Raw genomic sequence first — 22890 nt, 5'->3', positions numbered from 1 at the left:
ACCACTGAGTCCAATCCAAGTGTCCCTCATTTGAGTTTTTTTAAACAGTAATTTAAGAACCTGGAAAAATACATTCTTAAAAGGCCCTTGACATCAGGTACTGTGGTAGGTCCCACTTGCCTGGCTCTTGGCAACCATGAGCCATTCAGTAAACATCTGTTAAATGAAGCTAGAAGTCAAAAAGTACTGTTACAGAAGAATGCCATTTTCTTCAAATACATATGTGGAGCATATTGTATTATTATATTGCTATGTTAATATAAAGCATCACAGGCTTAACTTTTATTATTATATATTATTCCTGATGACAGCTAAAAATTTTTTTTAAAAACCTTTAGTTAATAGAATAGGGAACCTAATAAAGAAGAAACTGAACTAAGTGCATGAGTTGGCAGGATTCCTTCTAGCTAACGGATGTACCTCAAGAAATTAAGCCACAAGTTAGGCACAGAAGTCTATGATACATGCACATGTGGACCAGCCTTTGATTTAGAACTCAGGAAGTCTATCTATGCATTTACTGATCATTTCAGATACACGGTAGCAGGCAAATGAGCCAAGTTCTGGGACCTCTTCAGTTTTGATTCGGATTTGTGGCAGATTCATTCATGGGATATAGTGTTCTGAGTTGCTCTGTCATAGGACACAGAATGCCTCCTTCAGCAGTTCTTTATGTATAGTATCTATGCTCATGTTCACATTTGGAGCCAGGAAATCATCACTATTTAGTCTAAGTTTTTTTGGCAACAGCAACAACAAAAAATGGAGATTTCTGAATAGTTAAGTAGCCCTATACAAGTTAACAGTATCTCTAAGCATGAAACACACAACCAAGCCAAAACAGTGCCAATATTTCAAAGCTCTGAATTTGTATCAGGAATAGGATAGACTATCATTAGTTCCTAACTTTTAAATTTTCATCTACTAAGTTATATTAAGATAGGAGATCAGTCAGTCCAGACTTAATAATTTGCATTACGGGCTTGATTGTTGATGCCATGATATTGTTGATTCTTTGATATTGCTAAGGATAATAGTGAAAGGGTCTGGAAGCTGTAAGCTTCTAATACTTGTTAAACAGGATAACTTATGGTAATAGGCCTGAATACAATTTTTGATAAGGATAAGATGGCTATAAGGACCTGTTTCAAATTCAGAGAGACAGAAAGATGACTTACACCACAGTTAAAACACTAAGGCCATTCATTCAACATACAGATTCACTCCTCAGGGAAAGCCAAAATAGCAGCTTTCCTGATTAATTTGCCACACTACTCTGGCACTGATTAGAACTGCCTGGGAATCTATTAACCATTGCCAATTAAACTGGTATTGTTCTTACCCACTTTCAATTTCCCCATGACCAGGACTATAGCAACTGGATCTATTCTCTTCTTAGATAAAACATTCACAATATCCTATGAAATGCAACTATAATACAAAGAGCATTTAAGCCCCACTAGGCAGATTGACTTTCTTGTCTCAGCCAGAGAATCTTAAACTTTGAAAGAAAAGGTACCTATGAACCATTTCAAATGTTTTGTATAATATATGCTGGTAGTATATGTAAGTATATGCAGTACAATAAAAGGAGGAGGAGGAGTGGGGATGGGAGAGGGAAAAAAGAGGAGGAGGGGAAAGAGTTCTGGGCTTAAAAAAACCACTCAAATAATTCATCCAACAAGTAGTAGACATTCCTTGCTATGACCCAGAATATCTTTTATATACCTGGCACATGATTTCTCTACATATGCTATCATTAAATTTTATTTCTATTTTTTCTAATGAAAACACCTTTATTGTTTTTTTTCTGATTATAAAACAATATATTTTCTTTGTATCAAAATTTAGATACATGCACAAAATAGGATGTAAACAAACATACATCACCTGCTAAAAAAAATGTTAACAACTTGGTGCATAACCTTGTTTAGTTTATTTTTGCATGCCTTTGGCTATACATGAATTAAAGCCAACCATTGTGTATGTGTGCCTAGTAGTAGTAGCAGTAGTAGTAGTTGTTGTTTTACAAAAATGGAATCATACTATACACTATTCTGAAGCTTACTTTTTGACTTAGCCATACATGTCCAGCATCTTTCCATATAAGAAAATGTAGTCATTTTTATAATATTAGAGTCCTACATTACATGATTCTTCTATCATGTATTTAACCAATCCTTGACTCATGGATATCTTCGTGGCTCCAATGTTTAGCTACAGAATATGTCTTTGTGCATGTGCCTTTTAAACTTACCTAGTCTTCTCCCATGGGGTAAATTATCAGAATGTATTATTTGTATTATTAGCCTACAATACCATACATTTTTGGATGAAAAAGGAAGCACTCAAATAATTCATCCAACAAGTAGTAGACATTCCTTGCTGTGACCCAGAGTATCTTTTATATACCTGGCACATGATATTTTCTGCCCTTAAAAAGTACATTTTTAAATTGATATTTAACAGTCATATAGAGAAGTACACAAAGTCATAAGTATATAATTTATGATTCATGTATTCAACTTGAAAATACCCTTGTAAATGGAACCCAGGCCAAAAAATATATATTTACTAATACTCTCCTTAATGGCCTTCACATACCTTGGCAACCTGTCATTTTAACTATTCCTCATGAGAAAGTCCTTGGTGAGCTTGCTGACCTCAATTTCCATGAGTCAGGTCCAAGGTTAGGGGGCACTGTGACTTTTAGAGTGACCAGGAAATATTAATGGGTTCTCAGGCCTTCAAAAGGTCTACTTTTGTTTACTTGCCAACAAAGTTGGTCTGGTTTACTGGAATCACTTTTTGAGATCTTTCCTCTGTTCCCTCTTTATTATCCCTATATGTTTTGGTCTCATATTTGGACCCTGTATGGCAAATATTTTGATTCATATGATGAATTAACCTCTGAATAACAAAAGAAACCAAATAACATGTTTTTCATCTAATTTCTTGTTGGCCACCTGGCTTAGCTCTGAATCTAGAGTAGATTTGGAGCCAGAAAAAGAATTCTGGGTTCCTCATTTGTGATTTCAATCACCAGCTATCTCCTTCTGCCATCGTTTTCCAGAAGGCATATAAACAATGACCTTCAAAATTTAATTTACTTAACTTTTGGAGACTTCAGTTTTCTGATATTTAAGGACTTATAGCTACCCAATTCTATGAAAAATGATTTCCTTTTGTGGTTGCTTGGTTGATTTTTGTTTTGGTATTGTTTACTTTTTTTTTTTTTTTTTAAATAGAGGAAAGTTAATATTGAGAGAGGCCATAGGAAAAGAAGGAATAACTTAGATACATGATAAATATTTTAAATCAGTTCCAGAACAAATGAAAAGAAAAAAGTTTGCATCTTTTGTGCTCATGTGTTTTTATTGCTTTTATTATTTTTCCAGGAAGCTGAGGTCTGGATTAGTTTCCTAGCACCATACTGCTTAGGATATCACTGCTCACAACACCATGGCTATGATCTAAATGAAGTGCATACAGTCCATGTACCTAATTAATGCCAGCCCTTGAATTGTTAGTTACTCACCCTGAGATATGGAACTTGAGCCAGAATATAAATCAAATAAAGCACTAAGCACACTTTGTAGTTTAGCTGATTTTTTTTTTTTTTTAAAGCAAGACATTCTGGATGCAGGAAGCAGTGCTTTACAAGTTCCTCATCTCACAAGGACTCATAACCCACATAATTCCTAAGGGAGGCATGTGGCTACTTTGAGTAGCAATGATCTCCAGTGTGGAGCTTTGTAGTTAAATTGTGAAATTTATAAAAATATAAACATTTCCCCTTTCTGTGCTGATTTTCTATTGAATTTTGTTTTTTGTTCTGTTTTGATTTTGTTTTTTTTTTTTGTTTTTTTGTTTTTTTTTTTTGGAGGTGAGGGTGAATTAATCCTTGAGATCGAGTGACTAACAGAGTACATGGCATATAATGTTCCTGAATGTACTGAATTATAATAGCCTTCCTCTGTGGGTATTGGAAATTGGGTATTGTCCTTGACCCTTTTTATCTCCCCAGATGAACACAGTGCTAAGGGTTGTGATTATAAGGGATTTAGTAATTTTCAAAGGATGGGATTATCATGAAGTTTAACTTAAAGAACATTTGAAATTAAAAACAATGTATTCTGGGGTACCTGGGTGGCTCAGTCAGTTGATCACCTGACTCTTGATTTAGGTTCAGGGTCCTGATATCAAGCCCCACGTCAGGCTCTATGCTTAGCACAGAGTCTTCTTGTCCTTCTCCTTCCCCCTGCTTACAGTCTCTGTCCACCCCCTCTCAAATAAATAAATAAAATCTTAAAAAACAAAACAATGTATTCTGTTTCACATCCAGTCAGGTCTTCATTGACTCACTATGGTAAACTCTTGTAATTTTTATTGTGCTCTTCAGAATACATTTGTTACAACTCCTCAGCTATGTTCACAGTAGTGAATTTAATATTTATAGTGGATTCTTGTATCCTTTCCTTGGTTATCCCAGTAGATACTTGACTAAATAAAATTTTTGTTGAAAGAGGCAACTGCTTGATAAAAAGTATGCTGAGTTTGCTCTGGAACCTAAAATGATACATTTTATTGCCATAATTAAAATACTTATAAAATTTAGGGTGTGTTCACAATTATTCTTTAATATTGAGTACTTTGAGTAATTGATATGATTTTATATGAGATCATTTATTCATTCATTCAATAAATATTATGTTGCATTCCAAAATAAAACAAACATGGAATACCTCTCCCAGAAGCTTTAAATTTCTTCATTCCTTTACTCTTTTATTCATGCAACTATCCTACAGATGCTTATTGAGCATCTTTATATAAATAGACACTGTGCTGGTTCATGGTTATAAAGATGAGTAAAATGGTAGTCCTCTGTTTTAGGAGTTCATAGCCCATCAAAGCTTTAGGCCAACGGGTAAACAAATATAAGAAGTATAATAAAATGTGAGAAATGCTAGTGTAAAGAGATACAGAAATTATCACAAGGATACAGAAGAAAGATCCAGAATTTGTGTAGAGAAAGTAGGTGGGGATTTGTATTATGAGTGAATAACTAGATGAGACAGAGGAGGGAAAGTTTGAGTGAAGTCTTGAAGAATCAATCAGCAAACTGGGTTTTGGGTGGAATTAGCAAGAAAGACATGTGCAAATATAAGGATTAAGCATACATATTTTAAAAAATAAAACTATGAAAAATCAAGAATAGTTTGATTTACTTGGACCACCAATCTTAAGAACGATGGGAAAAAAATTGAGACTGGAAAGGCAGCACGTGGCCAGATAAAAATGAACATATAATATAACACAGATAATATAGGAAAGGTCTTTTAGATTTCTTACTCAAGATGGTCACTATAAAAATTGTATGGGCAATAGACTCTTGCATATAAGATGATATTTTATCACCTTCCTATACATAGTTAACAAGTATTTGTTGAATAAATAAATGAATGCATTAAAAAATATAGTTTTTCTTAACCAAAGGCAATACCACTGTCCATTACTTGTATAATAGAACAGTACTGCTTGTTTTTTCCCATTAGGAGTAACGAGTTAGTCTTAATATCTTTACTATCTCTCACCTATTCCCGCTTGAAGTTGTGTATGTTAAGTGACAGCTGCTCAGGACTATCCTTATACAGTAGTGTACATCATGCCCTGGCTTTTAGGCAATATGTTTTGACTATACCAGTGGCTAATTCTCATCTCTTTAAACCTCACTCTTACATGAATTAAAGCTAATCAAAATGTCCTCTACAACCTTCTTTCTCACCAGTGCTATAAGGGGGTTTTAATATATCACATAGACAATTCATGCAACTCTCAATTATATTCAGAATTTGATTTCTTTATAGTCAGTTTCTTGAATATCCAGCATAACCTCTGCTGTCATAGTACAGTAAGATCTTAGTCAGTAGAAGATAGATTATGGCTTAAAACAACAAGTGCATTCAGTTTTTACACTAAGTATTAAAAAGGCCAGCAAGGAATGAAGGTGCTCACCCAGTTTACCTGGGACAGAAGCTGCCCCATACTTAATATACAGTTATTGCATCTCACACTTATATTTCTTACATTTTCTACACAGAATGACATGTCACTTTTCCCAAATTTCATCAGCCAAAACACAGGGGATGGAAACATACAATCTTACAACATGCCTGGAAGGAAGAAGAAACAGCAGAAACACACGAACAGCACGTATGGCCACAAGTCTTGAAATTATCTCTCATTTAACCTCAGGCTCCCCAGAGAGAAGAGATGTAATGAGCATGGAGCATCTGGAGACATAGGGATATAGATTTGAATTCCAGTCCTGCCTCTAAGTGGCTGGATGACTTTGGGGTAATCTTTTAAATTCTCTGATCCTTAATTTTCTCTTCTGTTAAAGAAAGGTGAAGGATAATAATAACTATCTTAAAGACCTGTGAAGATTAGAAAAAATACACATGCACCGTGTGTGCACATGAACACACATGTAAAATTAGTATATGCTTTTATTTAACAAATATTGGCCACTGTCGTTCATGTTGATATTACTGTTTTCCCAAACTATTGTGCTGGACATTCTCCTACATAATATCCTGGGTGTACCTTCTGCCTATGATGTTCTGAAGATGTTCCCATTCCACAATGATACAGGGACGTTTCTCTCACCTTCTTTCTTTCCCTCTACTTTCCACAACTTTTCTGGCAAGATTACCCCCTACATCCCAGCCCACACCATTGAAATAAAAGAGAACTAGATATAAGAGTAGTGAGTGACATGTGAACATGTGTTTCTGACCAAAGCTATTCCGACAAGTGAATAAAAAACACAGAGCCTACCACCTTAAGGGTAAAGTACAGAGCTCCATTCTGATAAAGGACAAAGCCAGTTAAATCTCATTTAAAAGATACTCATGGTTTCCTTGAATAAAACCATATTTATTTATATTTTTAAAAGAATACATAACTATTTCAGTGATCTGTTTTCTTTAAGTAATTCCTAGTTGTTTTTTTTTTCAATTTTACCTCCTTATGTATATATTTTTTGAAGATTCTATTTATTTGAGAAGGAGGGAGAGAGAGTGCAGGGTTGGGGGTGGGCAGAGGGAGAGGGAAAGCAAGAATCTGAAGCTGACTCCCTGCTGAGTGCAAAGCCCAATGTGGGGCTCCATATCAGGACCCTGAAAACATGACCTGAGCTGAATGCATAACTGACTGAGCCACTCAGGCGCCCCCACCTCCTTACATTTTTAAGTTTAACACATTTTGGGAGAATTTGAGCCTACACTTGTTTATTGCTTCCCTATTGTCTCTGACAGATTCTCGTCTTGAGTTATCTAAAATGACAACAAGCTGCTGAGGACTTGATTTCCTCCCACACTTGATAGCCTGCCATATCATTTTGTTCCATGTTACGAGGAACATGTAGACATTTTCTTTGTTAGCCAGACGTTTGAGTTCACTGTACTGCCTGAGAGAGAGACAAACAAAAAGAGAGAGCATTGAGACAAGCTCTGCTCTTTGGTTCACACCAAGAATTAGCAGGACCATGGGAAATCCCACATGGGAACATGCTCTCCTGATGAAGGACATAATGTCCTTTTCTGTCCCCTGCCCTCCCTGGTATACCTGGAAATCCTGGTAGATGAATAATTTCAGAGCCATAAGAGAGGACTTTGTCTCCTTATAGGATTGGTGTTTTATGTAACCTCTGTCTAAAATCTGACTCATCTAGTACTCATCATTTTAGGGTACCTAGCTATATTTGCAGTCATATGATTGATGATGACTGGCAAAAGCACCATTAATATCAGTATCCTCTATTTTTTCATTTGTAGCTGCATTTTGCATGATGATTCAATTTCTAAATTGTTTATTGGCTCCTATTTCAAAAAACATAGATCCTGGACTATAAGAGGGTTCTTGTGGTCAGACTTAGCATCTTGCCACCCTGGAGGACTCACCAAAACAGGGTGATCAGGGAAGTGGCGGCTGGGTTAAGAGTTGTAAGGAGTAGGAGTTCTTTGATCTGTGGAACTTACTGTTTGAAGCCTGTTTGACATTTGCTGCCTAAAGAGTCTCCCACTTGTACTTAAGTTTCTTTGCTGCTATTGTTTCCTGCAGTCCCTGTGTAGAATCTGGGCCTCACTGACTACTGTGGGCTCCCACTGGGCTTCCCAGGAGTCCAACTCATTTGTCTTTGTTAGAAAACTACTCTTTCTTGCACCTGAGGGCATTATGCTAAGTAAAATAAGTCAGAGAAATACAAATACCATAGATGTCACTTATATGTGGAATCTTAACAAAACAAACCTAAAGTGAGACAGGGGGAACAGACTAGTAGTGGTTGCTGGAGGCCGGTGGTGGGGGGCTGGGTGAAATAGGTGAAGGTGTTCAAAAGGTACAAACTTCCAGTTGCATATTAAATAAGTCATGGGGATAAAGGGTACAGAATAGTGACTATAGTCAATAATACTGTATTATTTATTGGAAGTTGCTAAAAGAATAGATCTTAAAAGTTTTCATCACAAGAAAAAAAAACTATGTGAGGTGATAGATGTTAACTAGATTTAGTGTGGTGATCATTTTGCAACATACACAAATATCAAATCATTGTGGTGTGCACCTATGTAATACTGTGATTTATAATAAATATATATTTGGTCTTCCTCCCCATTTCTGGCACCCTAGAAATTTCCTACATGATGAATGCCACAAAGGTGTCTTTTGTTATGTTAATGAGGTGACTCTTGAACCACACCTAATGGTTGGGGGCTGGTTACTAAAGGAACCCACCCCTGTAATTAGAGGGTTGGAGCTTTCAGTTCAAGGGAAGGGAAGGAGAGAAGGGCAAGAGGTTGAATCAATCTCCAGTCATTGATGATTTAATCAAATATGCCTATGTAAAAAAAACAAAAGGACAGAGTTCAGAGAGCTTCTGGGTAAGCTTAGAACATGGACATGCTGGGAGAATGGCATACTTAGCAGAGAAGCTCTATGCCCTTTCCCCATCGCTTGCCCTATGCATCTCCTCTGTCTGGTTATTCCTGAGTTATATCTTTTTATAATATACCGGTAACCTAATGAGTAAAATGTTTCTCTGAGTTCTGCGAGCTACCCTAGCAATTTAATTGAACCTGAGAGAGGGGCTTGGGAACCTCTGATTTATTGCCAGTCAGAAACACAGGTAACAACCTGGGCTTAGGATTGATGTCTGAAGTGTGTATGTTGTGTGGGAGGATCTTGTAAGATCGAACCCTTGACCTTATGGCATCTGATGCTATCTCTCAATAGATAGTATTAAAATTTAGTTGAATTGTAGGGCACTCAGCTAATGTTCCTAGAATTGCTTGTTGGTGTAGAGAATGGCTCCCAGTCCCATCTCACAAGTTGGAACTGGTATCAGAACCTATTTATTTAACCTGAAACTAATATAATGTTATATGTCAATTATATCTCAATTAAAAACAAAAAAAAGGGAAAAGAAAACTATTCTCTTTTGACCCAGTATACCTCCAAAGTCCTTATCTTTGGGTGTTTACACTATAGGAGAGATATCTGTGGCCGCTTCTGAAGATGACTTGATGATATAAGATGAACATAATTAGATTCCATGATTCTGGAGGTCCAGACTGAGTTTCAGACCAGTGGTTGATAGCAGCAGTGAAGTCATGAGTTAGGCTGGCTAGCGAGTCACCATTCCTGGTCTTTAGGCAGCATCTCCCACCACCATGGATCCAGTTTCCTGGGCATATTAAATTTCCTCTAACTCATCCTCTCATGCTTCACTTCTAGTACCCATGGCTAATTGGGCATAAGGAGCTCATGATAGCAGCAAATAATTGAGCTTTTCTAATGCAATTGGAAAGCTTCCTTTGAAGAACCAGGTTCTATCATTGTGTTTCTTTAGAAGCTTCTAACATTTTAGCTGATTTACTGCATATTATGCCAAGCATATTTTCTTTTCTTAGATTTATTTATGTGTTTATTTGAGAGAGAGTCTATGTGGGGGGTGGGCAGAGGAGAGGAAGAGAGTGCAGAGCCCAAAGCAGGACTCCATCTTATGACCCTGAGATCATGACCTGAGCCAAAACCAAAAATTAGACACTTAACTGAACCACCCCAGCACCCAAAGCATATTTTCTTAATATCTTCAGGGATAAGTCATTTTTTCCCCAACTCATATGCTGAGAAATTCCAAATCTATTGAAAAGTTGTAAAAATAGTAATAGACATTTATATATTCTTTTACTAGTTTAACCAATTGTTAACATTTTGACATATTTACTTCATCATCTTTCTGTATGTATATATAAATGTGTGTACTGTTTTTTTCTTTTGGCTGAAATAGCTGAGTGTTAGTTGCTGACATGACATTTATGGCCACAAAGTTTGACATGCATTTGCTAATAGTAACATTCTCCTATATCCAACTTAGAGAATTTAATTTTACCTAATACAGTTATCTAATGTGCAGTCTATATTTAGATTTTCCCAGTTGTCCTAATAATGTCCTTTATAATGAAGCTGTTTTTTCTTTTAATTGGTCCAAGGATCTGGCACTGCATTAAGGGGCTAGATCTTGAAATCGGCCTTCTATTTCTTTTTCTTAGTATTCATTTGACTCCTAAATCATGTAATATGGCCAAAACTGGATGTATCCAAAACAGCCTGCCTAAGCTGCCAATTACTACTCATTCTTTCTAAAATATCCACTTTACTGTGGAAAGCATCATCATACTTTGACTGTCAGCCATTGAAGACTGAAAAAACAAGACAACTTATTTAGCAAAATTCCTACATATATTATGCTAAACACTGGGCTAATACCCAGAAGAGATGGGTAATTCACACACTATGTAATCAACTAAGGTTCTATTTGTAGTTATATTATGAGGGACAATGGTTCATTAATTCAAGTAAATGCTGTGCCTTGATTAAAAATGTCATCACATAGAAAACTTTGTGAGCTGCAGACTTAAAATGCAAGACCTAAAACATTTATATACATTTGTGATATTCCAATCTATTTTTAAGGAATAAACTATAAAGCACCTTAGCTGAAACAAATACATGACTGTAGTTGTCAATAAAGATAGACATGAATAGGGGCTTGCTTAATTAATTTGCTAACACTGAAGTTCTTTTCAGACAAACTATGTCATCACTATTTTTTTAAACTGTATTTGTGCATGTGATTTTATGAATAGAGGATGGCTATTAGTCTTTGACATATTCCTGTGTGCAAAAATAGAGAATTGGATACATCATATAATTTATATTCCTCTCTTCCCTCCCTCAATTATCAAGATATTTTAAGTAGAGATGAAGCTTGGAGTTTAATTTATGGAATGAATGAAATATTTACTATATATCCATTCTTATAAATTGGAAGTTTATGAGATGAGAAGAAGTTACAAGAAAATGTATACAAAACAATGACAGGCATTTATAGAAACATGCAAACAGAAAGGTCCTCATTAAACACATTAGCTTGGATACCCATAGGAGATGGAAGGAACTGGAATGAGAAATCAAGATAAAGAGGAATCAGTGATGACAATGAGCTATGAAGTGAGGAATACATGTATTTAAAGAGGAAGGCAGCAGTAGAAATAAAAATATTGTTAGGGAGTAATATAATATCATGTTTTCCTCTGATTATTGTGAGGGGCATTATGGCCCATGGCTGCCCACTTCTGAGGAATCTGCTTAGATTTAGAGTGGACTTCATCAAATGGCTGTTGAGAAACCAAATTTCCAAGCTCTACCCTGTTCTCTTAAAGCAGCTTTAGAGGAACCCAAAGTTCCCTGGAGCCTGAGAGAGTAGACTGGAGATACCTAGAGGTCTACAATGTGAAGGTTTAAAGAAAATTGTGACAATCACAAAATTACATTTATAAGAACAAACTCTTTCCCAGTGTCATACTGTATAAAGGGACTGTTATGAGCAATTTCTGATTAGACCAAAAATATATTGGATATAAATTATTTTAATTCTAGAGGGAGAATGAGAGACAGTGGAAAAGGGGAAAACACCATTCCATTCTTCTACCAGAGCATAGTTTAATGAGAATTTTTTTAAATGTATCTAGACTTACTAAAGTAAGTCAGATTTTTTTGGTATACTAATGCTCTGATTTAACCAATTCTAGCTGCTCCAAAACAAATGTTTTTCGTATTATATTTCTAAAATACTGGAAATGATCAGATCTGGGTGGAGGGAGAGAAATGACCTGAAAGCCCTTACTAAAAATACTTTAACATCTTGAAAGGCCAGTCTTCTTACCTTCTTTCTTCCCACTGATTCATTTTGACCTTGCCTATGATCTTCAAGTCATTATTCCTCTGGCTATTTGCTTTTTCTTTAAATCAAGTGTTTAAACCAGTGACCTTTTCTCTCCTCCCTAAAAGAAACTTTCATTGTTTTGCTGCTGCTTAAACAGCTCCTGCTTCCTTCAGCCTTCAAGCTGCTACTTTTCTCATTTTGATTTAGACTAATAATGTTAGCCAAGAGGGGTCCAGTATCCCCAAAAGGTAGGACAGAGCCCTCCCTGGTCTTCTCTAAACGTCATAAAAGAATCATGAAAATGCTACCCCTAGACCGTGGCTTTGTATTTGACCTATGTTTTTAACAGGAAATTATCCATTTAAATTATCTTATTCTAAAGGAGTGTCATTCTTAAATAATCATTCTTACTAAGGCAGTGTTTTGGACATAAAATCTTCAAATGGAATATAAATATAACACCAATTTATTAAGAATAATACTTTGATTTTTCCAGGAAAGCAGTGATAGGTCTTATCTACAATTACATGTGAGGTTGTACAAGGAGGATGGTCAAATAGTCACGTTCATATCCCTTTTTGAAATACTTTCTTGTGTGTGTGTGGTTTTTTTTTTTTAATTTTTTTATTTATTTATGATAGTCACACACGCACAGAGAAAGAGAGGCAGAGACATAGGCAGAGGGAGAAGCAGACTCCATGCACCGGAAGCCCGACGTGGGATTCGATCCCGGGTCTCCAGGATCGCACCCTGGGCCAAAGGCAGGCGCTAAACCGCTGTGCCACCCAGGGATCCCTTGTGTGTGTTTTTTTAACTTCACTCAGTACATCATTTTATCTATTAAGAAAGGTATATTCTGAATATATTGTAAATTGTACTTTATGTGGATAACTAATTTTTAAAGAAATTAGGACAAAAATAATTGATCTAGCTTTTTTTTTTTTTTTTTTAGATTTATTTATTTATTCATAGAGATGCAGAGGGAGAGAGAGAGAGGCAGAGACACAGGCAGAGGGAGAAGCAGGCCCCATGCAGAGAGCCCGACATGGGACTTGATCCCGGGACTCCAGGATCACGCCCTGGGCTGCAGGCGGCGCTAAACCGCTGTGCCATCAGGGCTGCCCTGATCTAGCTTAAAAGTATTCTGAGTATATTTTTTTTGCTAAGGAAGTCTTTTACTGAGCCCAAAAGTAATCCAAATAGACAAAAGTCATCACCAGGGTAGAAAAATACAGGAGACTGGTCTGAATCCAAAGCAACTTAATGACCTATCCTAGAAATCAATTATTAAAATATTTTAAAATAAATTTTTATCTGATATGAAACTATTACTTTGTCATTTTTAAAAAGTTTTTACCAAAGTACTATGAAAAAACTCTCTGTTTTCTGATCATTCATTTGAACAGTGGGTAAAGAGAAATGTTAGTTTTAAATTTTTGTCTTACATTATCCAGTTTAGATCCATGAATTCCAGTGTATTATTCAGACTCTTCATCTACATTTCGTCTCATAAGATGGTACTCTGATTCAATATTTGATAAGAGAAAGACTCAGTTTATTTCCTTACTTAATTTTATTTTTTTATTGGATAGTTACATGGAACCAGAAACAGAATTCACATACAATTCTACCCTCCTAAAACAGTATACCAATAAGTAAGAACAGTTATCAGATATATGGATGGATGAATCATCTTTGAATAAGGATAGCACATAAGGTAATAAACTTTATTTGCATTATAGCGAGTCCAGTGGGTAAGTGTTTGCCATTGACTGCAAGTGACAATTTATATTTAGGAAAGAGTAGATGGGGAGTATGTATGTCAGCACCAACCTTCTCTCATCTAACATGACCTAAAAGGCCATCAGCCAAAGAAAAAGCATTAAGAGAGAAGATAATTGTGCAAATGGGAGAGAATGGCTCTAGGTCTCATACAAAGCATACTATTTTCTAAGTAGAACTGAAAACAGCTTTGCTTCAACATGATAAGGTCGCTACTTGGTTTTGGAAATGGTAGTTTCTATGTGTTCTATAGAGAAAGAGATCCAGTATATCATTACATTATAATATCAAAGTTTGTATTTGTAGACAGAAACAGGCATTTTGCCATGTCATGTTAATACTTTATCAAATCTATCAAATCGTTACTAATGGTTTGAGAGGACTGCCTTTTGGAGAATGACATAGCAGGACTTGATAATGATAAAATTTTGATTCGACATCCTAACAGCCAGGGCACTCTTTATATCTGCAAAGCAACAAAGCATCTTATCCCAGTTTTCTACAACAAAAAACCTCTCAAATAGTTGTTACTCCCATAGACATGTATTTGAATAAAGTTCAGAAACTCAGAAATTGCAGTGCCAGATTTGAGGCTGACTGTAGGCTGAGTTCCATAGCCATTATTTTACAGAAGTCAAAGCCATGGCCTAGGCTTCGCCCTCCTGCTGGCCACCAGAGGTCTCTCACTGATTAATTGTGTGAGCAGACTCAGAGATTGGGGTCTGTTGGCTCTTTTTCTTTTTACCAGGCATGAAGGTACATGTCAGAGTGTACGTTTTTGTTCGTCTAAAACTTTATGATTCTCATAATCACTCCGTGGGAAGGAAAGCTTCCATCCTTCCAGAGGAGGCACAGAGGCATGCTGCTGAGTGTCATGGAACCAGAGACCCTCAGGTCTGTCTGTTATCTGCTGTCTCTCCATCTCCCCACCTCACTGGGCTCATAATGACATTACAGTTCCACTCTTCCTCACTTCCATCGGTGACTGACTGCCTTTTGCAGATTTCTTCCCAGCACAGATTTTTATTACAAGAGACAAAGGGAAAGAAGCTATGAACCAGAGCATTTACACAGATCTTCATTTATAATGTTATGATCCAGCTGTCTCATTTTCCTTTCTCCAAAGTCACATTCTGAGGATGGCTCAGAAAAGAAGCATCATAATGCCCATGTGGCTTTAGGCGCCACCAAAATGACAGTACGCTGGTGCTGCCCTGAGACAGGTCAAGGCTACACACTTAAGATGAAGTCTCTCTCTTCTTTTCTTTAAACCTGATCTGTTTGCGGAGAAACAGCCCAAGACGCATCATCTTGAAACATACTTGTTCGATTTCATTTTCACAGTGCCACCTTTGACCTCATTCACATGGTCACAAGTCCTGAACACATACAACTGGCTTCATCCTGAACATTATAGATAGACTATCAAAACATTCACCAGAGAGAAAAAGGATTTATCAATTTTGAAGACTTCAATAAGAGAGTAAGAATCAATGCCATCAAATTAAAATGATCTTTAACGGTGCATATGTTCTGTTGTTTCAGAGTAGAACAGTGAAATGAAATTTTTGTATCTGTCATTTAAAATTACAAAGTATTCTGGAAATGATATTAAATCTGAAATACTGGGAGAACACTTAAAGGAGAATATATTTAATTGAGAAATGTCAAATAGTGACACAAGATTTCATTTGTTCATGTCCACCATTCTACCAAGAGCACTTGGAAGATGAGGTGCTTTCCCCAAATTCTTAAGTCTCATGTCCTATAAACTATTCCATAGATAGCTGAAGTTCACAGTGGGACTTTTGTCTGAAAGAAGGAGATCTTCAGGATATGAAATGTATTCTTGGAATATTTACATGTAACAAAATGCCTTTGTTTTAACAAGTCATCTGGTAGCCAGTCATGAGCTCTGTCTCTAAATTGCTGATACGCTAGTGACGCTGTCTGCACCTCTGGCCCCACCCCCAGAAAATGATTTGGGTAGTGAGTCCAATTCCAGCTGAATCTGTGACCTGCACATGACAGAAATGTAAGGCTAGCAGAGACTTTGAAGGTTCCTTTAGCCTTTCTAGGCATTCAGAAGGAATTACCTGTCTGCTGGGACTTTACTTGGGATAGCCTTTTATAATTTCCTAAGGATGGTTATGGAATGTTCTCACAGCCTACCTCAGGACCTCTTGGCAAGGTAGGAAAGGTGAACGTTATTGCACAAATGGGAAAACTGAAAAGACTAAACTGTGAGCTCGCTCAGGGTAAGTGGCAGATAGGAACTAATGGCACAAGTCTTCATAATTTTCCTCTTTCCGTTGCAGTTGAGAAAACTAAGAACATAGTTAAAGCATGGAGTCTAGTCCCTCCTCTGTCACTGTCTAGCTGTGTACCCTGAGCAAATCATATCTTTGTGCCTCAGTTTCCTCATCCACAAAGTGAGAAGAATAATTCCTACTCTATCTGCTCTACCAAGGGTCTGTGAGAAACACAAAACGCATAGTCCCTTCACCTATGCTAGGAAGAGAGGATGTAAAATCCTTACAACTCAAATGATAGGAAAATTGAGACCAGATGGCATAAAGAATTGGGATAAGCAAAAGCCCAAAGTCCTGGCTTATTTTCTAATGAGATGTTTCTTTTGTCAAATCAATTAGCTTTTTGTCTCTCAGTTTCCTTCCTGAAGACTTGGGAGGTCTTTCCAGAACAAAGAATATTTCTTCCTATTCAGCCCATAAGGTTTCTATCCTAGTTTTCTTTCCTATACTTCATGTTGCCTCTGAAGCTCTATTTTCCCTAAAGATGAATGGCTAAGACATTTACATACTATAAAAAGGCAAGGGATTGCCAAATCAGTGTGACACATTTGAGTCCCACTGTGATTCTCTCTCTTTTTTTTTAAAGGATCGTTAGGAGCTTGTAGCAGCCTAATGGAATTAAAATCACCAAGCAAAGCATAATGAGGAGTAGGAGTCAAATTATTTTAGGAACTACTAAGACACGGTATGTGGCCTACTCTGAGGAACTCACTAAGATCATTAGCCTGCATGGTATCACAGCCTTCTCAGAAGTGTCTCCTCCTTTCCGGAGATCATTAATGCTGCTCAGCTCTGGCCACAGCAGCCAATGTCAACCCCTTAAAGAATCAGTACTTAATTAGATCTGGAGAACAGAAGGGAAAGGCAAGCTTTCAAGACAAAGTGCAGGGTAGAGTTTAGGGAAAGGGAAAGCCAGGGGGGCAGAGTGGATCTTTTCATGTTAGCATTTCACTACCTCTGATACATGAAGATTTAAAAATTTACAACAAAAGGATCCAATGCCATAAAGAGCTAGGGAGAACATCTTTTCTGGACTTGAGTCATCTGCCCGGAGGGATCATCCTCCCTCAGGCTGTATTCCTCACCCCCAGGTGGACTTAAGTGGGCTGGAGGCCCAGGCAGAAACCGGCTGTGACTTTTCCAGTCATAGAGGAGAAGGTGTCTGAGACACATTGCACCCACAATGGAAGCCTGGGGAGTCATGTGGTATCCCACTCGCTACCTACCTGTCTGCTTTGCTTCTGGTGTTCCTCACAGGGACCGCATTAGGAGGGAGTATATGGTGAAGAGCATTCTTTGCCTCCTGGCCGAGAGAAAACTGTTCCTTCTCCACACCCATTAACACACACACACACACACACACACACACACACACACCATAACTTTTCTTTGGGCCCAACTCTTTACAATTTACAAAGTGCTTCCATGCCTATTTTCTTGATCCCTGAAAAACATAGTGAGATTATGGGGCAAATGCTATACATTTTGCAGATGAGAAAAGTGAAACTCAGAAAATGTAGGCCATTTGCCCAACTCCCCAAAGGTAAGGGGGAATTCAGGCCTCAAACCTACGTCTCTTGACAGGGAACCTTTTACTTTCTACCATTCAGAGGGAATCTGATCTTTTTTCTAAATTAATCTGAAGTTTTTTACTCAGTACTGAAGTATGCAGAACGTGCACAGGAAGAATGAAAAGAAATATGAAGAAATGACCCCTCATTTCAAAAGATGAATTTTTCTGAACAAATCAAATTATAAATGCTCAACAAAAAGCAAACTTACATTACATGCGTGGCGTGATTCTTCAAAGTGTGGTAGAGATAAATACTGGCTGGGAAGGTGCTCGTGGGCTGGAGGTGTACAGAGTTAATTTTCTGGAGAAGGAAGGCTTGGCACTGACTTTTTGGGTCCTATTCTCAGAGTATCCACTTGGAGCATCTGTTGAAATCACAGCAGATGGAGCACATCAGAAATGTATTTTCCTTTTTATTTATTTTAGTTCCTTGGAGAATCCTGGCACCTAGGTACTGTGGAGGTAAAATAAAATAAAAATTCATTTTTATATCATCATTTGTAATATTATGACATAAACATATCTGTTTCTGGAGAAGTAATTTCATTCTCTTCCCTTCTTGAAGTGAAAACTAGAAACGAGACTTAAATGTGATATTTTGTGAATAATGCACTCAGCTGTTCTTTTGTTGCTTATTTGTTTGTTTTCACAGTGACAAAGGACACCTGATCCCCTGCTGCCTTTGTTGGAAAACGAAGAAGTTTTGTTGTGCTGATTTAACTGCCTGCAATCTTTGCTGATGCGATCATAAAAAAAAAAAAAAAATGCTGATTCTGTCCTTTTTAACCCCTGTGTGAAACTGACTTTTAACATACTTGTGCATTCTTTGATCCTCCATAAAGATGTCTGAACCTGACTCTTCATCTGTATTTTCGGGTAACGTGGAGAATGGAACTTTCCTTGAGCTATTTCCCACATCCCTCTCCACATCAGTGGACCCTTCCTCAGGCCACCTGTCAAATGTCTACATCTATGTGTCCATATTCCTCAGCCTTTTAGCATTTCTGCTTCTGCTTTTAATCATTGCCCTCCAGAGGCTCAAAAATATCATCTCCTCCAGCTCCTCCTACCCGGAGTATCCAAGCGATGCTGGAAGTTCTTTCACCAACTTGGAAGTCTGTAGTATTTCCTCTCAAAGGTCCACTTTCTCAAACCTTTCCTCATGAAGATGATGGAAGGATTCCTGAATGCTGCAGCAGCCTAGGTTTTCCCTTGCAGGAAGTGTCATATCAAGCAGTTGCTTCATGAAAGAAATAACCCCTTTCTTTTCCAACCAATTAGAGCTATTTCTTCTCCTCCACCCCTCATTTCTTGTTCCATTCATGATGCTTTTCATTTGTGAATGTAGGAGTTGATGCGGACTCAGAGATATGTGTGCAAACCTCAAGGGGCAGAATTTCACACAAACCACTTGACAAGTCGGAGTGGACCTCTTCAAGGTGGATATCAGTTCATTTCACTCTGCTGGACGCTTGAGGTAGAACTCAACTGAGGCAGCCTCACAGTGGGTGCTGAATATGGACTCTTGTGCTTCATTTCTCTTACAAAACCGTGACACCAACCAAGCTAGCAGAAACTGGCAAAATTAAGTCTGATCTCCTTAGAAGATAGTCTCCATATTTAAAAGATAAAGTGGAAACACCAAATTAAAAAAAAAAAAAAAAGGAGTCAATTTAGATTTAATATATAATATTCCTAAAACCGGAGGCAAAATATGCTAAATGTTTTATTTTCAATATAAAAAATGAAAATCACATTTATTGATGAATTAAGTCATGGAAAAGTTTTGGAAGAGTTTAACTTTTAATAGCAAGGCAAATATGCGTTATGATGCAGTCTGTGATGTATTTTTGCCTCTTGAGGTTTTTTTTCCTACTTATGTTATAGTCATAATACCCCTACAGTTGTATAATTCTTTGTGATAATTGCTGTTACGAAGAGAAACACCCTAAGAGACACCAAGGAGTTTTATATCTATACTTTCCATTAGTGGAAATTAAGCATAAGGAAAATATTCACTTAGTTCTGTTTTCTGCAGTAATAACTCCTAGCAGTCATGTAAGCATGTTCCTTTATTCAGTTTCATAGTCTTTATAATTTTAGTGCAGAATTCTGTTAAGGCTCCCAGATGTCAGATGCTTGTTCACTCATTAGGTTGCAAAACTTACTTGACTAAATTACTAATATACATGTTATTATATACTCCACGAATGTTACATGTCTCTGATAATTAGTTGTTCTATGTCAACATAAGACTTTGCATTAGAATTCTAGGATGTATGTTTTTATTAAAAATCATAGACAGTCAAGTTATATCACTGCTGGGAGCTTAGTGATCCTGGGAGCCACCATACTGTGGTTGCCCATGCCCTGAGCTTGGGGGCTTTGTCCATGAAATGAAGCATATATGTGAGCACAGACTTGGAATATGGAAGAAATCAAGTTTCCCCTAAAAACAAAACAAAGCAAATAAACTACAGCTTCTTCAGAGCAAGAATTTTAATTTAATTTTAAAAATAAATGGCCCACAGCATAAACACTGAACTTCGTCAGCCTACAGAGCCCACTGCATCACTATGCCCTGTTTTCCCATGGCAACTGGATCATTCTTGTTCAAAACATTTTCTAATCTTAAGTAGTGGAGCTTCAGTAAACCCTGTGGATTGACTGTGCAGGTGATACTCTCTAGTAACTCAAACAGAATAAAGAATTCAACATTTTTACAAGGTATATCTTTGTCAGGCTAACATGCTAAGAGAGATGAGGACTGGTAATGAGGATCCAAAGGTTTCTTTTTCTTAATCCAGAAGCTTCACTTAAATCAGACCACTTATATCAAAAATGTCCCCAGACACTGTAAGACCTGCACAGAGTTGCTGCCCTAAAACGTGTAGTTAGTGAAAAATTTGCCTTTGCTGCCATTTAAAGTATGGCAGTGCGTTGCAGTGTTATGTAGTATAAATGCTGGACTAGAAGAACTCCACTATTTTAGATCATTATCAGCAGTGTCTCAATATGTGTGTGTGTGTGTGTATGTATGTGTATGTACTAATGTATATATATTTTTCACACACTCCCAATTAAAAGTTGTGTGAAAGCTACAGAATTACAGAGGCATCTGTGTTATCACTTTTGCTTTTTGATTAATAATTTTGCGCTATTTTGGTTATTAAGGAAGAAAGGATATGGATACAGTGATTTAAAAAATAATAATAAAGGAACAAGTTTGCCACACAATAGGACAATCTGAGTATGATGTGTTCTAAGGGGTAACTTTATACTCTTTCCTTCTGAAAGTAAAACTGCTTTTTAAAAACTGCAGGCATACCCCTGCCTGCCCCCCACTGCCGCAATGGTTCTTGCTCTCCAGGTTAAGCAATGTAATTAGAAGCAACATTCATGAATAAAAATTAGGACTTGTCAGGTTGACCAAGATAAAAGATTGTACAGTTTGAGATGAATTTATGTTGTCTAAGAAGTTCAGAAAGGTTGGAAGACTGGTTTATAAATAAAGAAGTAGAGTCCATTGAAATTCTGGTTCTTCTCTTACTGTGTTCAGTGAGGTGGTCTACAATCTGCTCTCCTAAGGAGGTTTTTCTGTCATTCTCTCTGAAGAGAGAATCCTCTCTGAAGCAGGGTCACTAATGAGTGACCCCAATGTCAGCTTCCCTCTGCCCCTGCAAGAGTGCCCTAGCCTTGGAGCACTGAGTCCCATACTTCCCTGATCAGAGGATTCACTTGGATGCTTGGAAAATATCCTGGTTCCCAGGCCACAGCCCAGACCTCCTGAGTGGAGCTGGAGAACTAATAGTTGTAACAAGGACCTCAGGTGATGCTTATGATCAGTGTGACACATGGTGGCAAAGGAAGGGTCACATATATTGCTCTAGGGTATTTGTGGAGACAGGTCTTACCTCTCGTCCACTGCCTAAGCAATTGCTGTTTCTCCAAGCTAAGTTCCCCTTCCATGCGCAGCTCACAGCATCTCCCACCCCAATCTTACTCACTTTCCTGTAAGACTGAATTCCAGCCCACCCCCCCTCAGTGGAAAACTGCCGCAATCATACTCGGCTCAGTATAAGAGGGACATGAGGAAAGTTACCTCCCTTCTTTCTCACAACACCACTTTCATGAGACCATGCACATATAACAGATGAGGTTAGAGGACTAGGGGCAAACTGATGGGATTTATAAAATCAGAGAAGACATTTTATACTGTATTAGTATACCAGATTGTTCTCACAATCCAAAGGCAACAGTAGCACATCTAAAAAATGAATCATTCTTGGGCTGCCTGGGTGGCTCAGTCGGTTAAGCCTCCAACTTTTGGTTTCAGGTCATGATCTCAAGGTCATGAAAAGGAGCCCTGTGTTGGGCTCCAAGCTCAGCATGAAATCTGCTTGGGATTCTTTCCCCTCTTTCCCCTCTGCCCTCCCCCTGCTCACACAGGTATGTGCACACAGTCTCTCTCTAAAATAAATGCACAAATAAAATCTTTAAAAAAAAAAAAGAAAGAAAGAAAGAAGAAAGAAAGAAAGAAAGAAAGAAAGAGAAAGAAAGAAAGAAAGAAAGAAAGAAAGAAAGAAAGAAAGAAAGAAAGAAAGAAAGAAAGAAAGAAAGAAAAACATTCTCAGGGAGAAATGCCAGCTTCTAGAATTGGCTCTGCCTGAGGTCTGCCTTTCCCTGTTGGAGAGGCTGCCACTTCAAGTCAATGCCAGGTCTCACTCTGCTTTGGAAAGTCCACCAGGATCCATCCCAGGTGGTATAACACAGAGAACCAAGCCTTTAGTACCACATTTCCCAGAGCCTGCATTACTCAGGGTAGAATGCTCCAAGGGTGTGTGTGTGGAGGGGGTGAGTGTGGGTGGGTGTTGGAGGGAAGGCTGTGGGGGAGGAGTTCAAGGGAAGCTCCAAGTCTCCCAGGACTTGGAATC

General features: G+C 37.6%; 1 protein-coding gene across 37 annotated transcripts in view; it reads left to right on the top strand.

Moving 5' to 3' along the window:
* The window catches only part of SERTM1 (serine rich and transmembrane domain containing 1), a 37047-nt gene extending 15559 nt beyond the window's left edge, over window positions 1-21488 (top strand). For 19 of the 37 annotated variants that reach the window (XM_049101201.1, XM_049101208.1, XM_049101200.1 and 16 more), the window contains one exon: window positions 18609-21488. In XM_049101201.1, coding sequence (XP_048957158.1) covers window positions 18799-19122 — 324 coding nt within the window. In that variant the 5' untranslated portion in view covers window positions 18609-18798 and the 3' untranslated portion in view covers window positions 19123-21488. Of the gene's footprint in view, window positions 1-3398; window positions 4750-13881; window positions 14007-15415; window positions 15555-16969; window positions 17069-18382; window positions 18419-18608 lie in introns of those variants that run through there. The other 18 variants (XM_049101209.1, XM_035719703.2, XM_049101215.1 and 15 more) reach the window with 11 other exon arrangements.
* The last annotated feature ends 1402 nt before the right edge of the window (window positions 21489-22890 follow it).

Source organism: Canis lupus, chromosome 25 (genome assembly GCF_003254725.2).
Source record: "Canis lupus dingo isolate Sandy chromosome 25, ASM325472v2, whole genome shotgun sequence".
Taxonomy (NCBI): domain Eukaryota; kingdom Metazoa; phylum Chordata; class Mammalia; order Carnivora; family Canidae; genus Canis; species Canis lupus.
The sequence above is the reverse complement of the archived record's forward strand: the minus strand, read 5'-3'. Positions and strand labels throughout refer to the sequence as shown.